Source organism: Esox lucius, chromosome 6 (genome assembly GCF_011004845.1).
Source record: "Esox lucius isolate fEsoLuc1 chromosome 6, fEsoLuc1.pri, whole genome shotgun sequence".
Taxonomy (NCBI): Eukaryota; Metazoa; Chordata; class Actinopteri; order Esociformes; family Esocidae; genus Esox; species Esox lucius.
In genome coordinates this window covers 16,423,364-16,446,061 of record NC_047574.1, presented here as the reverse complement: position 1 = coordinate 16,446,061, position 22,698 = coordinate 16,423,364, and the positions used below count along the sequence as shown (strand labels likewise).

The window sequence follows — 22,698 nt, the reverse complement described above, 5'->3', positions numbered from 1 at the left end:
GCTCTAAACCAAATGTGCTACCTACTGAGTTAAGTTGATCCTACCCAATCCAAGTAAATAAAATGCAAAGTTTATATAATAATCGTATTCTATTCTGCCACAGTGGCCTCTCCTTTCACAATAAATCCAACTGACATTGGACCCTGCATTGTGTGCCATACTTTACAAATGACCGTACCTCGATCCATTAGATCATAGGTGTCAAACCAGTTCCACGGAAGGCCGATTGTCTTCTGGGTTTCATTCTTAGGATGGGATGGGCCATTTAATCAGTTTGTCTGTACACTCAATCATTCATCTGACAGACTTACTAAAGTCCAATCTGCCCTTCAGCCTAATGATTTAAATAAGAACCAGCCATTCTGCAACCAAAAACTCTGACTTTCTCGTCTGGTTAAAATAATCCAAATGTCCAGGAAACACAGAATTTGTTAAAAAAAATGTATGGAAGACCCCTCTGGTGAAGAATATCTCTTATAACAACCACTCACGTACACACATGCACAGACAGATGTTGTCCTTTTATCCTTGTGGATACCTGAGACCTAACCATTAATGCTTAAATTAAAGTAACCCAATTTTAACAATAGGCCCAATTAAATTAATATTTATCTAAAACCTAACCATAGCCAGAAATTGCATTATCCCTAGTAGGGACATGCCAAAAACCCTTTCAGAAACCTATGTTTAAGGTTCTACTATCTTTGTTGGTACACAATGTACATATGGATTCAGGATCTTAGACACACATCCTCCTTTGAGTCCACACTGCCATCAGGTGGAGTAATAGAGGTATTGCATGATAAAGAGGTATTGCATCTCAATTAAAAGTATCATTGTGCGTCTGGGGAAGAACATTGTTTCCGGACTGTGTTGTCATGAGTGTTATTAAGCTCTTTTAAAAGAATTGGACTTATATTGTCAGTGTGTTGATCTAAGTTAGGCTTTAAGATTATATGGACAGATGAGATATTATTGCTCCTATTCAAGTTAATCCATTCTAGTTTATCCAATGCCTAATATATCAAATGCCTAATGACAGGTCATCGAGGCTGTCTGTTCCCTCTGTTAAGAAATGTGTCAGACAGATAATTTATTCAGGATTGGGCAGGGTACATCCATGCCCTCAGCCTAGGAATTATTCAGCATATTTCACATCCTACATCTGGTATATGTGCCAGACTGATATTCATAATGTATTCAAGCATTAATGATAGAGAGACAGACTCAGTATATTTAATGAGCCAATTCTAATACATCAGATCCACATCAAAGTCTGCAGATGACTTTCAAATTCATGTCCTCTGTAATATTCCCTCGCCTCCTCTTTGACACAAACTTTCTCTGAAACTTGACTGTGTTGAAAGTTGCCGTTTCTACTCTTCTGCAGGTGTTTTATTATTGTAATAAAATGGCTTATAACAGACGGCCACCAGGGGTCCCCCTTTATGCATGCTTGGCTTGACTTTCTCAATGTTGCTTTGAATTTGCCAACAAGCCAAACATACAACAGTATTTTAGATAGCCCCAATACCACCAGGCCTATAATACACATGCACTTCCCTGTCATTATTTCAATACAGTTCAGTGATTTCCTATTCCCACTGAGAACAGCTGGCATCCCCAGACAGCTCCCTCCTCAATACAGACTCAGTCTACACACCACAGTCAGGTTGACCGTTAAGTGTTTAAAGACAAAGCTGATTAACTCATTAAAATCCCCATCATTAGGCGTGTTAAAGGGTAGGTAGCGTGACTTCTTACTGACCAAAGTAGCAAAGCAATGTGGTTAAAGTGAATTAGCTGTAGTAACAATATGGTCACCTCAAACTATAAAAATAGACACTTTTTGAAACATTAATTAAAAACAAACATATTAACATTTATTAAAACAAACTGTTAACCTCCCGTTTGGACTGGATGTATTACATGTTGTTAAAACAATCACTATCCTACCTGTTAGCTATGAAATCCAAAGTCCGAGAGTAGGTTTAGATGACAAGGGGCACATATTGGGCGCACAGATGACATGCTCACCCATTTCAGTTTGACAACACCACTAAGGGCCAATAATGGAAGGATGCATATTCAATTGATATTCAGATACAGTATGGATTGTTGCACAATTTTCACATTTTATTTGGTCACATATTTATATGTGTTACAGTAATATAAAGAGGGGGTTGAACAGAAAACAGGTGCTTGTTTGATTTGCTTGATGTGTAATCACATACACAGAATTCAATATTTGATTACCTGAAAAAGCTATTGCCCACCTAGCAAATTAAACCCGATGAAAGGAACAGGTATTTGAATAACTTGTAAGGGTGTAACGGTACATCAAACACCTCTGGAAAAGTTTGGGACAGTAGTGAAACATACCAGGAGAGGACCATCCTGCCAAATCTTTCAAAGGGCAAAGCTCTTTCATCTCTCACAGAGCAAGGCACTTTCCATCATTCAATCAATCAAATGTATTTATAAAGCCCTTTTTGCAACAGCAGATTCCACAAAGTGCTTTACCAAAACACCCAGCCTGAAACCCCAAAGAGCAAACAATAACATCTCTTTCATCTCTCACAGGGCAAATCTCTTTCATCTCTCACAGAGCAAGGTGCTTTCACTGCTCACAGAGCAAGGATCTTTCGTCTCTCACAGAGCAAGGCTCTTTCACCTCTCACAGAGCAAGGCTCTTTCATCTCTCACAGAGCAAGGCTCTTTCATCTCTCACAGAGCAAGGCTCTTTCACCTCTCACAGAGCAAGGCTCTTTCACCTCTCACAGAGCAAGGCTCTTTCACCTCTCACAGAGCAAGGCTCTTTCACCTCTCACAGAGCAAGGCCCTTTCATCTCTCACAGAGCAAGGCTCTTTCATCTCTCACAGAGCAAGGCTCTTTCATCTCTCACAGAGCAAGGCTCTTTCACCTCTCACAGAGCAAGGCCCTTTCATCTCTCACAGAGCAAGGCTCTTTCATCTCTCACAGAGCAAGGCTCTTTCATCTCTCACAGGGCAAGTCTCTTTCATCTCTCACAAAGCAAGGCTCTTTCACCTCTTAAAGTTGTTAACAGTTGGTACCCTGATGCAAGTGTTGACTCACCATTCTGTTAAGATGGTCTGATTCATTATAGCTCTCACAGGGGTGCTTGGTTGGTCCCAAGGGCTCCAGAATCTCCTCATCCCACATGTAGGTGCCCCCAGAGCTGTTTGAGGGGGACAGCTCTAGAGCCTGAAGGAAGTCACCCCTTTCTGGGTTCAAGATGCCAAAGGATGTCCCAACTCCCATTACCTTCTTCTGCTCTGCATGGAACACACACACACAGGCCGAGCTGTTCAGATTGTACATTAACCCACTGTCACGAATGGCAGTATTAAAGTAGGGCAATTCCAACCTAGCAGAATGTTGCTGAGACTGTTAGATCAAAATATACGCCTACAGAAACAGAAGAAATACTGACTGCAAAGTTAAACATACAAAACCACCATCTGCACAATAACTTCTTTTAACTGTTAGTTTCTACAGAACATTTATAAAACACATTTAGATGAAGAACCGTGCAGCTGTAGAGATTTATACCATAAATACAGTAAAAAGGTAGGTGCAAATGTAGGTACAAAATATGCCATGATTTCTACATAGAATATGCCAAGCAGCCTAAATCAAAACTGCTGCTTACCGGAGAGGCCCATCCCAGCCCAGTCCACAGTCTCATTAAGGAAACTCTGCAGTCGGGCCTGAGTGGCGACACCACCTTCAATCTTACTGTCTGACACATCCACATCTCTGTCCCCATCACCCGGGTTATCGAAGTCATCCAAAAACTCCTCGCTGGTGTCTGCTCGAGAAAGAGTTGAGGCTGAGGAGAGAGACATATCTTCCAGCCCATCCCCGGTCCCTCTGACCTGATCCTCTGAGGTCCTGTCACTGACAGGGTCTGGGGTCAAAGGGATGGGAGGTGAGTCGGACATATTTCTATCCCTCATTCCAGCCATGGCCTCTGCTTTCACCTTTCCTGGGAACAGGGGCTTCTGTTGCTTCGCCTGGCCAGTCCGAGTCAATCTATGGCCTAGAGCAGAGGACTTACTGAGAATACGGTTTGGTTGGGGATGCTTTTTGAGGGCACTAGGGGTTGTGAAGGGGGAACAAGTTGAAGAAGAGCTCCTAGGATACTGAAAACCCCCCAGCCCCAGTCCCGTCTCTATCCCCGTCCCCAGGCTGATGCTCATCCCCAGCCTCCCATTACACAGCTGGGGGGGTTTGATGAGGTTGGTCCGAGGTGGTTGTAACTGGGTGTTGGCCAAGGGCTTGGCCAGCTCCACGGCCCGGTTAAAGGAGAAGGAGCGTGCCATGGGCAGGCTGGTTGGGGATGGGATCTGCATGAAGTGGGTGAAACTCTGCGAGCGCACCATGTTGTCCAGTGTAAGGGACTTGAGGCTGTCGGTGGACTGGGACAGGCTGTCTCTAGAGTTGCTGCATGGGGAGCTGGAGCTGGCCCGTGGCCTTACCAGACCCGAGCCACCAACAGCTCCATTCTGGCATGGTTTCGGGACTCCACCGAGGGGGGTTCTCTGAGCCTGTCTGGGCTCCGCCTTGGGGCTAGTCATGGTGGCCTGACGCGGGATGGGCTTGGGGCTGGACGCAGAGGACACAGATGAGGCAGACCTCCGGGCCACCTTAGGGGTGGACATTAAAGGTCTCTTGAGCTCCCTCCCCCCCGGGGAATGCGGAGTCTGGGGCTTGTCCCCTCGCTCGTCCGGACAGGCACTAGCATCGGGGCCAGCGGGGGTGGTCAGAGTACTGCCAGCATCTTTCTTCCATTTCAGAGAGAAGGAGGAGGCACGGACCACACCATTCGGTCTCGTAGGAGGGATGGTCTTGCATTCTTGGGTCGGAGTGGCAGGCTGGGTAACTCCATTGGACAGGGGGCTGGTGACCCCAGTAGTGGGGCGGACCCCGAACTTAGGCAGTCTTGACACCATGGCAGGCTTGATTGGAGCCTTCTCTTCCATTGGCTGCCAGAAAAATCATGAAGGTGCACAATATCACACAGGGCTGCAGAGGATAAGTGAGGGGGGGGGGGCAGGAGGAAAAAAAGAGAAGACATAGTAATAAAAACCACACTCTGACGGTTGAAACAATTTCATACTTCCATTAGTGCACATGGAAAAAGAAAATAGTTAGGATTCATACAAGAACATTCTGGTCCATCTAAAGACCCTAACAGACTAAATGGTTGATAGCATAATTAGTGTCAAAAATGTCCGCTAATTGCCAAACAGTTCCTGTAAAAGATCAAAACAATGTTGCAGTTTAATTACGATTAAATTGAATGGATGAAAGATTGTGTATATGTTGTAGCAGTGTGAAAGGCAACTGCATGGTGATTCCTAGATTAGTAACAGTTTTCTAGGTCAATGACTAGACATGATAGCAACAGTGAAACAAGGATTCCAACCATAAGACGTTTTATGTGCCGCATGGCCGTCTGGCACAAGACCAAAGCTGATTCTTTTCTTTCCACACAAATATAAACAAAGTAAAAGGATTAGAATTTAATCCCTGACAGAATCCTTTGTTAGATATTCTTCACATGCAATCCTCTGTTAATCACATGAATATCAGTTTGTTCCTACTTTAGAGGACTGAATTTGTAAACCACAGGCACTGCAGAGTGAAGGGAGCCACACATATGTTTTTATATTTTAAACCATGACTCACCACACTATTCAGTGCATGTTTTCTCACATGAACAGAAATCGGGTGAACTACGTAACATATAATAACAGTGATTTCACTTGTCCCAGTCGGCCGTTATTCATCAATGCACTTGAGGGGTTTATCAAGACTCTTAGCGACACGGATGAAAGGGACAGGGCTCCATTTGACAATCCAGTCCACAATGACAGTCAGCAGTGAATTCCATTCCAACAAGTCATTTAGACGTCGTCAACCTGCATCAATACATCTGACCGCAGAACCTGGTTACAATCAAACACCCAAAGACTCAAAATCTAGCAAACTCCAGGCGTGGATGTTTGTCTTGTTGGGAGTACCGGCTTTCTAACGTCAAAGCCAACAAAAACTAGCCGGGCATGGAGTTAACATCTACTTGCAACGGTAAAGAATTGGTGACCCAAACATCCTACTACCAACTTCTGCTGTTCTCCAACGGTAGAGAATTGGTGACCCAAACATCCTACTACCAACTTCTGCTGTTCTCCAACGGTAGAGAATTGGTGACCCAAACATCCTACTACCAACTTCTGCTGTTCTCCAACTGTAGAGAATTGGTCACCCAAACATCCTACTACCAACTTCTGCTGTTCTCCAACTGTAGAGAATTGGTGACCCAAACATCTTACTACCAACTTCTGCTGTTCTCCAACTGTAGCGCCTAAAGAATATTTCACCTCTTGAAACATCCTCCTCACTGCACATTGGGGAAAAATACTCAGAACAAATGGGTCATGCTCAGAACAAATGTGTGATATAATAGACACATTTTGGGGTCGAGGCTGAGGAGAGTATTAGGCTCTGCACATAGGAGATGTTCACTCTTCTGGCAGAGAAACTATATACTCACTAACCAGCAGTCCCTCACTCACGAGCCTATTATAACTAATGTGTACCGGCTTCAGTCCAGAAAAGAGGCATTACGGAAGCAGCACACACGCATACGCACGCACGCACACACGCGTGCACTCACACACACACACTCACAAGATGTCCCTATTGAATATTGCCTGTTAACATTAATGTATTTTAGGTAAATATGCAGGTTTAAAAAAACATGAACTTCTGAGTATTGAGTTTCAAAAGGCCAATATTAATTTATGGTTAAACAAATTGACATGATTACGCTTTGTTTGCAAATATGCATTTGTTAAACCAGCACTGGTTTGGCAAAGTTAAAGTAGACAGTGGTTTGATGATAAATTAACTGGCACTGCATTTATTAAATGCAACACAGCATACGCTAATTAATCTAGTAATATCAGCAATATAATGAGTAGCAAACTAATGATTATGTGATGATTAATTGTTTTCTGAAAGATAGCACGTTTCCCTAGCTAGCACGTTGTAAGGTCCTTTTGATGCCCCATTGAGTGACAGGTGGATCAGACAGCCATGCAATCTCCTCTGGGATTGCTTTGTCGTTTTAATACACATACAACAACGCCAATTAGCGATTGTTTTTAAAACTTCAAATCGGCCCTAATTAATCAGCATGCCCGATCAATCGGTCGATCTCTAAAATTAGGCTGTGAGGATTCAAAATGAAACGTCTTGTCGGTCAACTCAGATCATAACAAAACAGGGAAATAGTATGAAATTCCATCCATCCAATACTGTAAATTGGTCTGGATAAGTGTCTTCTAATTACTTAAATCTAAATGAAATACAATGCTGAATGGGTGTGTAACCTTACCATCCAACACCATTGTGCAAAGCTGCTTGCAGCCAGAAGCCAGCAAAAGCAGCTGAACAGTTATTATGAAGTATGTTCATAGTAATAAGATTACTGCACACATTACCTATAACAAAATGTGTTGAAAAAGTATATAAATACACTTATTTCACATGTGTAACTACTGATGCTATTCCATATTGTCTTATGCTATTTTTCAGTATTAAAGTTATATATTTACATTGAAATTCCACTGTTACTTACAATGTTAATAACTTCAGCCACAATGTGACTTTGTTACATGTCATTAAATGGGGCTGCTACCATCAACAGTGCACAAGTAACACTGGTGCTGAACCCATCTTGATCTAATGACTTAAATAGACAAGGTCTATTGTTGTCAAATCAGCCAGAGAGTTGATTTTACGCCATTGTATATACAGATACCTACTCAGGACAACAATTATGTGCCACTTCCTATACTGACAGAGTCAATATTGGTGTTTTTGAGTAAAGCCTACATAAAAATAAAAACAGGAATGTAATTAAAAAAACGAAGGGATGACATCGGGCCATTAATCCACAAAGCTGGTATGCGCATGCACCCTCACAGAATCAGGTCAGCTGCTGTAGACAGGGCAGCCAAAGCCTCTTGGCCCAGGGAGGGGGCAGGGCTGGGTTGGTGGAAAGAAGGACAGATTGTGTTTCTCCCTCACACATTGTAGTTCTACAAGCTCATTTGGCTTCACATTCAGTGACACAGAACCATACCTTGACAGAGCTTTGGCAACTTTCTCCGCTCTTTTCCGGATAGTACACTCATTCAGACGGACAAATACATACACACACACACACAGACACATACACACACACAATAACAAATAACGCTGTACCACTCATATGGCCTGCATTAAGACCAGAACACATTAATACCACCTCACTGAAAATCAACACAACCCACTGTAAGCAAACAGGCCAACTGACACACATCCAACATAATGTACTTAGGGCACATTATCTGTCACACACTGTCTACATTGTTCCCTACTGGCCCCGCCCCCAATCGACTGTGGTAAATAAACATCTCTAAACTGGCACACTGGCATTATCATGGAGAAAGAAAGTTCACCTACTCGATGGACTACAGGCTATGCGCCTATTAGGTAAATCTGGTGTGGAACATTTCTCAGTAGCTTCTGTTATTACTGTGTAATATAATTTACTGGGTAAGTGTGATCAGGGTCAGTTAGGTCACTTTTCAAATGTACTCCATTTCAGTTACTAGTTACCTGTCCAAACATGTAATCAGCAATGTAGATTTGGATGCCTCAAACTCAGTATGTAACACCTCTCTATTGCTTGCTATGTCAGTATTATAATATGGATGTATTAGCCTGCTGTGTTGTTTGTGTTTTTCTCTTCAAGCAGGACTGATTAACAAACGTAGTTGTTAAGAAGCTGTTTTGTGAGACCAGGGTTTAAATCGTGTGGGTTAGCCCAGAGGTCCTGAAAAGGAAAAAAAATTGGCCACCACTGTACAGATTTTGAGGGCTAGTAATGGAATTAATTCTAGGATTTTCTTATGGCGGCTTGGGCACCTGTGTCCCTTCCGAGAAGTTAGGATTATGGTCTAGACTACCTGGTTAAGCGAGCAGAACTAGAATGGCATTGTCTTCTTTGGAAGACACATATTTTCACATTGGCTGTCCCAAATCCACTGAGAGTTGCTGCAATGAGGCACCGGCCCAGTAACAAAGTGGTCACAAAATCGCAACATTTTAGAGAAAAAAATAACAAAAACATTTTGCATCCAAGAGATGGCATACCTCGTGCAGTTGTGCTCAACAGCAGAAATTACAACGACCAATCAAAGCCAATGGCTGTGTTCATGTCCATGGATCACAAAAATAAGGCTACAGTTCCAGTTCAGTATAGGTTATGCATTTTCTCTTGAGTCACTGACAGTGGTTTTGCACCCAGTTAAAAGTTTAGCAAGGAAACAGAAAAAAAGTGTTTTTAGTTTCATTATTTCATGTCTTCACTCTGACTGTGTGTATATTTGTGTAAGAAATTGGGTGGGGTGATAAAAGGCACTTTCAAGGGTTCTTTAATATTTGATGGGGCTTCTTTTATGAGCTCTGCAAGGACGGAGGTAGCAGGGCAGAATGAGTTAGACAGTTGTAGCATGCTACACACAAAGGCAATGCTTGGAGGGCTAAAAATGACAGTGACAAGGTTAGAGTACTGTGAATGAAAGAAAGGATGCATGTCACCAAGATATAGCTCACATACAATGTACAACTTAATCTGATCCTGACCAAGAAAAAGATCTGATGAAGTCGAAGTACACATCGTGACTCATAAATAACCACCTTGTTCTCTGTAATTATTGGTACAATGAAGCTTTGATTATTCTTTTGGCTCTAAAGTATATTAAAACATTTGGATTTGAAATCAAACAATTTCTACGAGGTTAAAGTTTGTATTTTCAGGTTTTATTTCACCAAAAGTATTGGGGCAAATATCTTGCTATCTATCTATGACATCTGAAAAGAATACGACAGCAATGAAGCAAAGCATTGCAAATGCAAAATGCCTGGTATACCAAGGAGGATCAATACAATTTGTAGATACATCCAATACTATAGGTCAGGAACACTCCTACTACAATTATGCATACAGTAGCTCTGTCAGCCACAACCCTCTGCAGAAGACTTCAACAGTAGAACTACAGAGGCTACACAAGCTGCAAAATCAATGGTTTGCTGGCTAGATTACAGACTGAACTATAACCTACATAAAAGAGCAAATGGAGTTCTGGAAAGGTTATTGTGAAAAGATTAGACAAATATTAACATGAACCAGAGTGATGGTAAGAAGACAATGTCTTTTGTCGACAGGTCTACTTTACACTTACACTACAGTGCAAAGAACAGTTTGCAGTTACTTAACAGAATTAAGTAACTGCAATGCCTGCACAGGCTTTGACCATGAGTATATAAAGCTGCTATTTGAAAGATGTTCCCAGAGAGGAGCACTACACAGACAAAGCTTCTCTCTGCCAGTGTTTGACCCCAAATACAAGGCATGCTGTATTGTGTAGGCCAGGGTTTCCCAAATCCTCAGGCCCACCAGAGATTTCAAATGTTTTGTTTAAAAACCTGAACTGCCACACACTTCATTAGAATTTTCAAAGATGATTGGTTTACTAATTGAACTAGCTTGCTTAAGGTTAAACCAAAAACGTGAAACATCTGTGGGCCTGAGAGGTGTCTTAACCTTATGTCTTAATCATGATTCTTTCAAGACCTGAAATAAGTCTTCAGCCAACACTTTGATGATGTAGTAAAGCACCAGTTCAAGTCCAAAAGATGTATTTGTCATTTGCAATAACAAGTTACGGCAATGAAATGCTTTGTTTTCCTACTCCCGACAGTGCAGTTAAAAGTTAAAAAGGAGCAGTAATTATAATTAAAAAATTTAAAAAGATATCACAATCAATCAGTAATAGCACTATACAAAAACACATGTCAATAATAATAACTATACAACTATACAACCGTAGTGCAATGTAAAAGTGACAGGTGTGCATGATATAAAGTGACAGGTGTGCATGGACTATGGATGGAAGGGAACAGGGGTTCCCGAGTTGAGCAGCCTTACAGCCTGTGGAAAGAAGCTGTCCCATAGCCTGTTTGTTTTGGACTGAATACTCCTGTACCTTCTGCATGGATGGCAGGTCAGACCTTGTGATGCACTCTGCTGTTTTAATCACCCTCTGAAGTGCTTTACGGTCGAGGGTGGTGCAGCTGCCATACCAGGCGGTGACACAGCCGAACAGGATACTCTCAATAGCGCATCTGTAGAAGTTGGAGAGTATCCTGGAATCCATGTCAAACCTTCTTAATCGATGTAGGAAGAAGAGACGTTTCCTGGCCTCCTTCACCACGACGTTAGAGTGATGAGACCAGGTCAAGTCATCACTGATGTTGACACCAAGGAACCTGATGTTGTGAACTCTCTTTACTGCAGACCCATTGATGTGTATGGGGGGCATGGTCTCCCCCGCTGCTGCTTCCTGTGATCAACAATCATCTCCTTCTTTTTGCTGATATTGAGCTGGAGGTTGTTTTCCTGACACCACAAAGTCAGTGACCTTACTTCGTCTCTATAGGCTGACTCGTTCTTGTCAGAGATCAGGCCTATGATGGTGGTGCCGTCAGCAAACTTAACGATGATGTTGGAGACGTGGGTTGCCACGCAGTCGTGGGTGAAGAGAGAGTAAAGAACCGTAGCTGGAGGAAAGGCTCAAAGAGGAAGATGTAATTCACTTTGTGTGCAGATTGGCCACACACATCTGACTCCCTAGGACATGATGACAGAGAAGTATGGGTCCATCCGGAGCATGTCCTCAGAGATGTAAAGAACAAGAATACACATACCATGACTCTCCAGACGATGAGGGATGGTCTGGTCACCAAATACAAAAACAAAAGGGAGCGGATGCAGAACTCCAAGTAGCCAATTGAGAAGAGCGGATCGAGCGCCATGTCCTTTATTTAAAAGAACTATACAAATTGCAAAAGGTCATTACCACAGAAGCAGGGAGAGGTATTTTGCTTCTGCAGCAGTCCAAGCATCTTCAACAACCTTTTCAGTCCAGAGGAACATTACAAAAAACATTATTCATTATACTACAATCGATTAATTTGATGTTGAATATTTAAAAAATATATATATATTTGTAACAGATGCACTCAAGGCGAGGGAGATGGTTCAAGCGCAGAGCCCAGCAGGTTTATTGGCTGAGATACAATAGGGTCAGGGTGAATCAAAATTCCAAAGGCAAGCAATAGGTCCACTTAATCCAAAAAACCCAGAGAGAAAGGCAAAAGTAGTAGGGAAGAATCAAGGTCAAAAAGCAGAATCCAAAATAACGATCAGTATCAAGTACAGAGAAAAACCGTCTCAGTAATGCGTGCAAAACAAACAATAACTCACAAAGTAAAATACAGACAGAACAGAATTAAATAGGTAGTGCTAAAGGTCCGACAGGTGAAAAGAATCAAGGGTAATGGCAAGCAAACCAAGCACAGAAATATAACATACTAGAATGGATAAACAAAACAAGACATGGAATACAACAAGTCAACACCCCCAAGACATGTAGCAGAGATATTTAGTAAGGGGAGGCTAACTGTCTGTGGCACAAATGGATTGCTTCATGAAGTAGGCATCATCATTTTCTCAACAATAGCTCCTTTTGATCATCTGTGTACAGTACATTACAGCAGCTGGCAGTTTAGAGTAAATAATGAAAACTACATTGTTAGCATGCTACTATCCATGACTGTCAAACATGACACATTCTGCCATAAATTCTGTCCACAAAACTTTAGTTATGTTTTTTTTTCCAAGTTATTCATCTACATGTGAAATAGTGTATTGATTTCCTGCTTGCCATCTGTATGGAAGAGTGACTAGCTGAGAGCCATTCTCAACACAGCCTATGGCTGTATCCTGTTTGATATATGCCAGAAAAACAAAAAAAAAAAGTGTCTCTTTTGGCCAAAATGCACACTTCACACAAACTCAAAATGGAATGGTATGTGGATGTTTACCATTGTCAGGGACAGGCACTAGTCTGGATAGAATCTTGGACTGAACCCTTCAACATAATAACAACCCAAAGCACACAGCAAAAGCTACAGTGGAGTGGCTAAGTTAGAAAAAAGTTATTGTCCTTGAGCGGCCCAGTCAGAGCCCCTAACTAAATGCAATCAAACATTCGTTGCATGACTTGAAGATCGCTATTCATTGCCATTCCACAAGGACCTTGCTACTGATTTTGAGTCATTAGTTTGACCTGCTGGCTCAAATAAAATTTACAGCAGGATTAATTTGCCTCCTCAGGCTAACCAACTATCTTTGAGGGAGCATAAGCATAGCAAAAGGGCTGCTGCTGCACTGCAGCCAACTACTTAGAAATTAACGGTTTAAACCACGACTGAAAGGTAGGATTTTCCGATTCATATTTACCAGAGATTATATATATATATATATTTACACAACAGCATTATTTTATGGTGATATATTTTATGATTGCAGCTTTTGTTTGTCATTTCGGGTGACATCTGATTCAGAGCGCCTCAGACCCCTGGCCAAAAGCTCTTTCAGCAAAAATGATGGCTTCTATCTATCCTCACTATCTATTATCAATAAAGTATAAATACTTGAAAAAAACATATATTAACAAAAAAGACTTTATGCTAAGCATCCGACCAGTACTACTACTGACGTATTACAAGACAGTTTTTTTTTTTATTCGGGATGCATTCTCTACAATTGGAATCCCAATGCCGTGCAGAGTATGTGCCCTTCTGTGGAAGTCATGTGACATGCATAAGGCCCAGCTTTCATGCATTTTCAATAAGCACAATAGCGGGGGGGGGGGCGGACTGTGAAAATATGTTTAATTTCCATTGAATTGAAATAGTACATCAAGCAACAAGTACGATTCCTCTAGAAACCCAAACAGAATACATGTGTTTGCTTGTCATGCAACAATAACAAAAGGTCAAGGCAGGAGTTGACATATTGTGTATTCAACATTTGTATCTAAAAGCATACTTAGAGTCAGGAGGTAAGGTTTGGTTTAGATTTAAGAAAAATATTGTGTGTTGACACTTTGTATCCTGAATTCCAATTGCTGTGTTATATGAGGTATACTACCGTTATGACATCATAGCCTTTTTTAATCTCTAATTGCACTGTAGCCATTACTGTATATGAATTGCAAAAAGACATATCTGGATTTTGTGGTATATTGCCAATATGCCACAGCTAAGTGCTGTGTACAGGCAGAACAGCTTTTAGCCTTGGTATGTTGGCCATATAACACATCCCTCGTGCCTTAATATATTACTTAATTATTCTACAGAAGGACATAACAGCTAATAGCTTACACAGTTATTGGCATATTATTATTACCATGTTATTATATGACCATATGACAGGTGAAGCTAAGAATGCCATAAAGAAAAAAGAAAAAAAAGATTAAGAAAATTACAATAGAGTAAATCCAGTCATTTGTGATATGCCTTGACTTTCAATTAGTATATAACGTCCAATATTGAAGAACAGAATTCTGAAGTTATATAATCATTTTAATAGGGTCCACGGTCCAACGAAGAAAGTTATAGATGGCATATTGTTGGTTCTCAATCAAACTTTCCTTTAGCGTGTAAATACTTTAGTTGAAGTCAGCTATAATGAATAATCAAACAGAATCGACATAAGAAAGATTAAAGGAGCTGCGTTCGAGCAGTATAGGGTAATTCTTGCTGTTGATGAAAGCTTTGTATTGACATTGAAATGTGGCTACAATTACATTATTGCAATAGGTCGAATATAGAAAACATTTAAAATATCCCCTGGTTGCGCTGAAGCCTAATTCAACGCAAAATGCTTTAATACAGATTCAGAAGCAATGACCATCCGGTAAACAACGTAGCGTAACCACTTGAGCTATCAGGAAAATAACTAAAATGTCCATCTTAAAAAAGAAACTGTTTAAAAAATTATTCTTACCTTAAAGTCAAATGATATTCCCAAGGGAGGTTAGGTGCGTGATTCTTGATTATTCCAATATCCATGGGCGGAGCGAGAAGTCACCTGGACCTCAGTTACATGTCGTCATCTCTAATCTGCGAAAAGTGGTGTGAAATCATTTGTTTGCTACGTTAATCCCGTCTCCCACCCTTTTGGACGGTTAGATAGCAGACCTGAACGTTATGTATAATGTTACCTCTTTTTTCAATGTGAATAACAACTATGCCCTCCCCCAGCTTCGAGCTCAACCATTCTCATCAGCGCTAGTTGACACTGACGTCAGTTATCATACTTTCACCCGGCTCTCCACTTCTACTTTCCTTTAGAGTAGAAGTATCAGGTTATGACCTCGATTAAATAGATACTAATTTCCTAATTTTAAACACAAAAAAACAGAAAATTAGAAGTGAAGTTAGTCAGTCAGTCTCACTCAGTAAGAGACATTATAGCTCTTCTTGGCCGGCTCCGCTCACGCGGTCCCGCAAAAATATACGTTCATTGCTTGAACGGAAGCGGTCAGCGGATGCTAGAGGATGGAGTTGATGGCAAGTATGGGAGGTAGCAAACAGTGTTTGTTAAGCTGGTGAACTTTTCAAGTGTCGCACCCACTTGTGTGATGCGATCAGGATCTCTGGGTGCCAGGTAAACTCACCTAAATTCAGAACAGTATCCAGCTGTCCTCCCTATTCTCTGCCTAAATTCAGAATAGTATCCCGCTGTCTTTGCTATGAGTCCTCTGCCTCGGCAGCGCTGTGTTCCTCTCTTCCGTTCCAATCACGCTTCAGGCAACTCCTCAAATAATGATCTCAATAAAAGGTGACACAAAAGCTGGTATTGTGCCCAGGTACACTTTCCAAACAAGGAAACACTAAACATGTCAAGTATTTCTTCCCCGCAAGTGAACGTGCTTTTAGAACCGCACATTCTATACATTTGTTGAAATCTTTTGCTAGGCAGTGAGTTATAAGCCCAGCTATAAGTTTGATATTGATCAACCTCCTCCCACTGTGTAGCGTAAACCTACAACATTTTGAGCAGTCTTTGAAACGTGAGTTAGGGAAAAAGCCTACTCATAATTATTAAAGGGGCAGTGTTGTATTTTGTGACAGTTGAATATACAAATAATGGTAGGTGGAGCCTAGGGGTAGCTCAGAATTCTCTGCAGGCCCTATGGTATTTTGAAATATAATAATATCACACATCATGTTATAGAGATGCCAGATAGAGATCATGGAGCATAGAAATCGTTAAAGGGTGTAATAACTACTGGTACATGTTGCAAAACCGTCAATCTCCAAAATATGCAGGTGATTTCATACTGACAACACAGGGTGCTATGGGCTCATATTTATGTCTTGGACTGTTAGACTGGCACACTTGCTCAGTGATAAATCCCTTTTCTGTCTCAAGAGAAAATGGTAGTTTTCATTGGTGTCGTGACGCAAGTTTCTGACGAGTTAGAATGTCCCAATCGGTCCCAATACTGGCATTCTGGTTTATATGCAAAACAGTACTTACACCATCATCCGCAAAGTACGTACTTGGTATATATGCAATTTGAGATTCAGCCAATGCTTTCGATTTCCTTGTAGTTCACATAACGTAGTGGTTAGCTATTCAACTCTTGGTGTATGGACGACCAGTAATCTTTGCACAACAGTACACTTTATTCCGTTAATAAACGTTATTTTATTGTATTACGTGACCCTTTTATATTTTTATTGTTTTCCAAAGAAACGAGCCAGCCATGGAGTAACTGTAGTCATTATTTTCATTATAGGTACATAACTATTTGCTAGCCATCTACAGTAATCTTTGCACAGGAGTACACTTTGGTTCCGTTAATAAACATTCTGTTGTCCACATTATGTCAGCAGAAATGGCTGAGGTTAAAACTAGCTGTGGATCAAAACTAGCCAGGGACAACAACATTCATCCCTTTCAAATCTTGGTCCAGCTATCCACGTGGTTCTTTTCTGGTTTATACCCAATCATGTTACTTATTTATTGCCAATTAACCTAATTAGTTGTGAGATGTTCCTCCAGGTTAATTTTTTAGCAGTACACAACTTTCCCAGTCTTTTGTTGCCCCTGTCCCAACTTTTTTGAAACGTGTTGCTGACATTGCTGGCATCAAATTCAAAGTGAGCATATCCAGTATTTTTTTAAGAAACAATAAAATGTATCCTTTTATATGTTGCCTTTGTACCGTTTTCTATTGAATATAGGATTACAATTTTGCACATCATTGCATTCTGTTTCTCTTTACATTTTACACAGCATCCCAACTATTTTGGAAACTGGGTTGTATTTTGGTTTGCTGATGTGGCCTATCAACAGGGGTCTAATGGGAACTGAAGTGAGGGAACATTTCAGTAACAGGAGGTAGACAGGAAGTAAAAGTAAGAGGGCAGATAAGGAGAGAATGTAATAATGGACCATCAAAAAAAGGAGAACATATTGGGAGCAGAAATCGGCCATAAAAACAGATACTTTCAGGGGGCGGGAGAAAGAGGGGAAAAGGTATGCAGACAGATAGATTCATCAGAACAAGAGGAATACTACCAGAGGATAGGAGCAAGTGAATGCATGGTGAGAATTCTGAAGCAGTGCGGGAAAATTACTTACATACTACAATTGCTTACATATATTGAATTCCTTTGTTGGTGTCTAATGTCCTCTCCAAACCCAATTTGTCTCCGACACTACAGTAATGGGAAAGCTTGGCTTTTTTTCTGAACGCTTTATTGGTTTATTCTTCATTATTTGAAGAATAATGCTGCAAAAAAAAGTATAATCAGATAAATTGAATTTATCTCTCTTTCTCTTAGAAATAGTTGTTTTACAGTGTAAACATAATTTAAGAGGAGTTGTTTTACAGTGTAAAAATCACTGCTATTTGAATATACGTACATTTTGTAAGTCAGTGACACAGTAATCGTTGTTGTTTTTTTCTTTTAAAGAATTATTAGAAACTCCTCTCCTTTGCATACTAACTATGAACCTGCTGTTCCTGCTGCTTCTGACCATTCACTCTGACTGGGCCATGGTGAGTAAAACCTTTCTCCTTATTAGATAAGTAGGCTGGGACTATTTTGGAAGAGTGCAATGTAACAGAAGGTTCAGACAGAAACGTTACCAAAATGCTACTGTTGACCTGAGAATTTGGTATTCCCCTCCCAGGTTAGATGAAAAGAAGGGACTGTTATACCTTGAGTATTTTTAATGCATAAATGTATGTACAGCCAGCCGCCTGATAACAAGGTGTATAGCTGAAGAGAACATTTTCATATATCAAAACAACAAACTGGAAAAGGTTTGGTTGTACATGAAGCAGGGCAGCTTTTCGTGTAGCAATCTCATTAAAATTGTTTTACACGCTGTAATGAAGTGGAGGTAAAACCAACATTGATCCAATTGTTTTTGAGATGGAATTGAGTTTTTAGGTGACCAGTTTGGGTTAAATTAGCTTGTTTTGAGAGCTGAGGGAGCTGATACTATAATGGGTCACAGTGCACCTGTTTCTTATAAGAATGGTGGACAAGTTCAGAGCAGATGTGGGTCTGGCTCAGACTACAAAGACCAGAGCAGTGGATTAAGGATGGTGGAAATTCAGGTGCTGGTGGGGTGTGTGTGTGTGTGTGTGTGGGGGGGGGGGTTCTTTGGGGTATCCCCTCTCCTGTGGAGGCTGCTCTGTGCCATTTAGGCCTTGAGACACTAGCTTTCATATACACAGTGAAATGGATACTGGATCGGCTGAAAATCACTTGTTATCAGTGGCAGACTAGCAGGCACATGCCCTTTTGTTGTAGTTGAAGTACCGGTATGGGGGAGAATCAGACTTTTGTCTTAGAACCAAACCTCCTAAAATACAGTGGATATAAAAACTCCACAGATATCAGTAGGTTTTTCAATTGAATTGTTCACAGTATACATTTTTTATGAGTTTTTAAGAGTGTTTATGAGTGTTTATGCCCTGTAATATGCAGCACTGGTACGGTGGCCTTACTCTGGTGACCCAGAAGTAAAAATTATCTCATGAACGTCAAGTCATTTCTGCCCTTTACATTCACAGTCTGTCCAAAAGAGAGTGCAGGAGACTTAGTAACCCAGCATGACAAACCCGGCACGTGCCCTGGATCAGCTTGATAACAGAGCGGTCTGTATCCTTTGCTCCTGAATTGTGTGTTTGTGTGTGTTTTTCAGGGAGGCAGAGCTCAGCGCAAACAGCGGCAGGCTGAGGACACCCTGAGACCGTATCTGGGAAGGGTGGACCCAGGTGAGAGAAGTCAGCCCTTACTGGTGATTTTGTACTTTTTCGGTTTTACATCAAACATTCCATTCATGCAAAAAATTTGCCTAGACAGACACTTCTACCGCTGTTTCTCCATTCCTCCCCCATACCACGCTGGGTCCCAGCCCAACTGTGTGAGCTGCTGAAGTGCCATAGTCCCAAGGGTTCCTGGTGTCAGGTGGTGATGGAGAACGGAGCGCTTGTCCCAAAGTGTGTGTGTCCTAAGACCTGCCCATGGTAGGGCCACATCACAAACGGGATTCAGGAATGTTGAAGTGATACAGACAGGTTCAATTTAAAACATATTAATATGCCTGTATTGACTGGTGTGTGCAGGCAGGGGGCGCCAGTGTGCAGTGTTCTAGGAAAGACATACGGGAATGAGTGTCTGCTGCATAGAGAAGCCTGCCGCAAGAGACGTCGGATTGGACTGGCTCATGCAGGGTCCTGCCTAGGTAGGACACAGAAAATCACACGCACTATGCTATAATACTAAACTGGTAATAAGCTGTCTTTACATTCAGTTCCCAATAATACGCTTGCTTACATTTGTTTCCAAGTTTCAAAGGCAAACTGCACAGAGAAGGAGTATGGCCAGTTCCCATACCGCCTCATGGACTGGTTCCTGTTATTGAGTCGCATGGGAGCGTCCTACGCCCCCTACGCCCCACCCCAGAACTGCCTGAGCCACACCCAGCGCACTCATTTAGCCCAGGTAGCAGAGGAATAGGGCTGAGTTACTTTGGTCCAACTGTGTTCAATAGATTTGGGTCTGGCCAAGTTTTAACATCTAGACACTTATCCTTAACTAAATTAAAGAGAATTTAGACATTTGTGGTGTTGTGTGAAATTGTGAAAGCTCCCAAGAGCAGATTTAAGGTAACAAGCTCATATTTAGCTGATTGTGTGGTTTTCTAACGGGCTATCAGCAACCCCAGTATAAATAGACTTAGTCAATAATCACTAAATTATTCAATAAGAAAAGTTAACTGGGTGGTAATACTATATCCCCATACCTGCCTTCATGTCCCATCACCCAACCTTTATCTGAACGGACAACGTCTTTAACCCTATCATTGTCCTCCTCCCAACCTTTTTAGACTCTGGTTCCATGTTCATAGGTATTGGTAAATGGGAGAGTTTGGGCTAAATGGGTCATTCTTGTTATTCAATATTACTCTGTTCACATGTTGTCCCTCTCTCTCCTGAATTACACAGCAAACATTTGCCCTGCTGGACAAGAACAACGATGGGAAGCTGAGTCAGAGAGAACTGAGGAAGTTACGCTACAAGAGAATGCCTCTAGAACAATGTGCTGCCTCGTTTTTACAGTGAGCACCACTCTGAATGCATACCAAGGGTTAACATGTCTCATGGCATTCACACCATTCCATGTTGCAACACCCATCCTCATGTTCTCTTAGCACCTTATCCTCAGCAAACATCTTCTGTGCCAACCCCCCTTTCCTGTGGGCCCCCCTCTATCTCTTCTACCAGCCGACCCCCTAATCACTCTCTCCTCTTTATCTCACCCATTCATCTATTATTCCCTATTATTATTATCCCTATATCACCCCCTCCACCATACACCATGTTCTCATCCCTTTATCACTGTTCTCCTTATCTCATGTTCAAATCCCTTTACCACTGCACTCCTTATCTCATGTTCTCATCCGTTTATCACTGCACACCTTATCTCATATTCTCATCCCTTTATCACTGCACTCCTTATCTCATGTTCTCATCCCTTTATCACTGCACTCCTTATCTCATGTTCTCATGCCTTTATCACTGTACTCCTTATCTCATGTTCTCATCCCTTTATCACTGTACTCCTTATCTCATGTTCTCATCCCTTTATCACTGTTCTCCTTATCTCATGTTCTCATCCCTTTATCACAGTACTCCTTATCTCATGTTCTCATCCCTCTGTCACTGTCTAACCTACCTCATGTTTTCATCCCTCTACCTCCTCCATACCTCATGTCCTTATCCCTCTAGCACTCCCTCTTCATACCCTATGTCCTCATCCCTCTATCACTCCCTCCCTCTTCTATACCCTGTGTCCTCATCCCTCTATCATTCCCTCTTCTATACCCTATGTCCTCATCCCTCGATCACTACATCTTCTATACCCTATGTCCTCATCCCTCGATCACTACCTCTTCTATACCCTATGTCCTCATCCCTCGATCATTACCTCTTCTATACCCTATGTCCTCATCCCTCGATCATTACCTCTTCTATACCCTATGTCCTCATCTCTCTTTCACTTCCTCTTCTATACCCCAATGTCCTTATCCCTCTATAACTCCTTCTTGCATACCACATTTCCTCATCCCTCAACTTTGTATTCCGTGTTCTCATCCTTCTATCACCCCCTCGATACACGTGGTTCTCATCCGTTTATCAATATACATTTCGTCCCATGTTCTCACCCCTCTGTCATGCCCTACCCATATTCTCATTTATCATTTTCTCTCTATATAGCCACTTTGTCTCTCTTTCTTTCTTTTTTTCTCTCTCTCTATCCTATCTACCCCTCTCCCACCTTAGTCATAAAACTGGTGTCTGCAGTGACAGGTTTTGTGGGAGTGGGGCTGGTCGGCTCAATGTCAACCCATTTCCAGCAATGATAATGTTTATTACCCACTGTGCTTCCCGCTGTGTGTGGATTAACACAAAGGGAAACAGTACCCTTCAAAGATAATGTTTCTGTGTGGGCAAAGACAAATGTGGGTCTTTGCATATTGTATGCAGATGTGTTAGCACATGTCCTTTATGTTTATACGTGTGTTGTGTGTGTGTGTGTGTGTGTGTATGTGTGTGAATTTGCAATGACGTATGTTTGTTTGTATAAGGAAATGTATATTCTCTGTAAACAGGTCATGTGACAGTAACAAGAACAGTAAGGTGACCCTGGCTGAATGGATCTCCTGTCTGGTGGATCGCTCCGAGAGATGGTTCCAGAGCTTCATGTGTGGGTGCAATCACTTAACCTACACAAATGATACTACATTACCCTTGAATCCTAATGTGTCCTGTGTTTTGTCTCTAATTCAACCAAATTTGACTACAGAAAATGCTTTGATGACAGCAAATGTTTACAGCCAATGTTTCTGTCCCTCTCTCTCTTTCTGACAGCAATGAAAATGGGATCTAGTAAGCTGTGTCCCGTGAACACCAAAAACAACCTTTGATTTGAGAATTGACACCTCTACTGTCATTCCTCTATACAATCATCATCAGCAGCATCAAAGATCATCCCCATGTCTCCATCATATTTCTACCACTCCCTGTCACACTCATGGGCCTACCGTGTTTGTTATTGATTCATGACATCATCTGTTTTATAAAGTCCACTGTACATCCATCTGTGTGGGGAAA

The 22,698-nt window shown here is 41.5% G+C and overlaps 2 protein-coding genes across 5 annotated transcripts in view; one reads left to right on the top strand and one right to left on the bottom strand.

The window, feature by feature from the left end:
• ccser2a (coiled-coil serine-rich protein 2a) overlaps positions 1-16,020 on the bottom strand; it is a 65,672-nt gene extending 49,652 nt beyond the window's left edge. For 2 of the 4 annotated variants that reach the window (XM_020047604.3, XM_020047606.3), the window contains exons 1-4: positions 15,670-16,020; positions 14,997-15,112; positions 3,675-5,050; positions 3,098-3,297 (exon numbers count right to left, since the gene is read on the bottom strand). In XM_020047604.3, the coding sequence (XP_019903163.1) occupies positions 3,098-3,297; positions 3,675-5,007 (1,533 nt within the window). In that variant the 5' untranslated portion in view covers positions 5,008-5,050; positions 14,997-15,112; positions 15,670-16,020. Of the gene's footprint in view, positions 1-3,097; positions 3,298-3,674; positions 5,051-14,996; positions 15,113-15,213; positions 15,496-15,669 lie in introns of those variants that run through there. The other 2 variants (XM_010869915.5, XM_010869914.5) reach the window with 2 other exon arrangements.
• On the top strand, positions 8,477-22,698 carry LOC105010558 (SPARC). Its single transcript, XM_034292772.1, has 9 exons — positions 8,477-8,569; positions 17,981-18,066; positions 19,224-19,296; positions 19,437-19,548; positions 19,648-19,766; positions 19,872-20,026; positions 20,530-20,642; positions 22,197-22,291; positions 22,456-22,698. The coding sequence occupies exons 1-9, from the start codon at positions 8,557-8,559 to the stop codon at positions 22,509-22,511; spliced, it is 822 nt and encodes a 273-aa protein (XP_034148663.1). The 5' UTR covers positions 8,477-8,556; the 3' UTR covers positions 22,512-22,698.

Coding starts and splice junctions, on each gene's coding strand:
- LOC105010558 (XM_034292772.1), top strand. Junction 19,297..19,436: donor TCTGGGAAGGGTGGACCCAG/GTGAGAGAAGTC, acceptor GCTGGGTCCCAG/CCCAACTGTGTGAGCTGCTG. Junction 19,767..19,871: donor TCATGCAGGGTCCTGCCTAG/GTAGGACACAGA, acceptor TTTGTTTCCAAG/TTTCAAAGGCAAACTGCACA.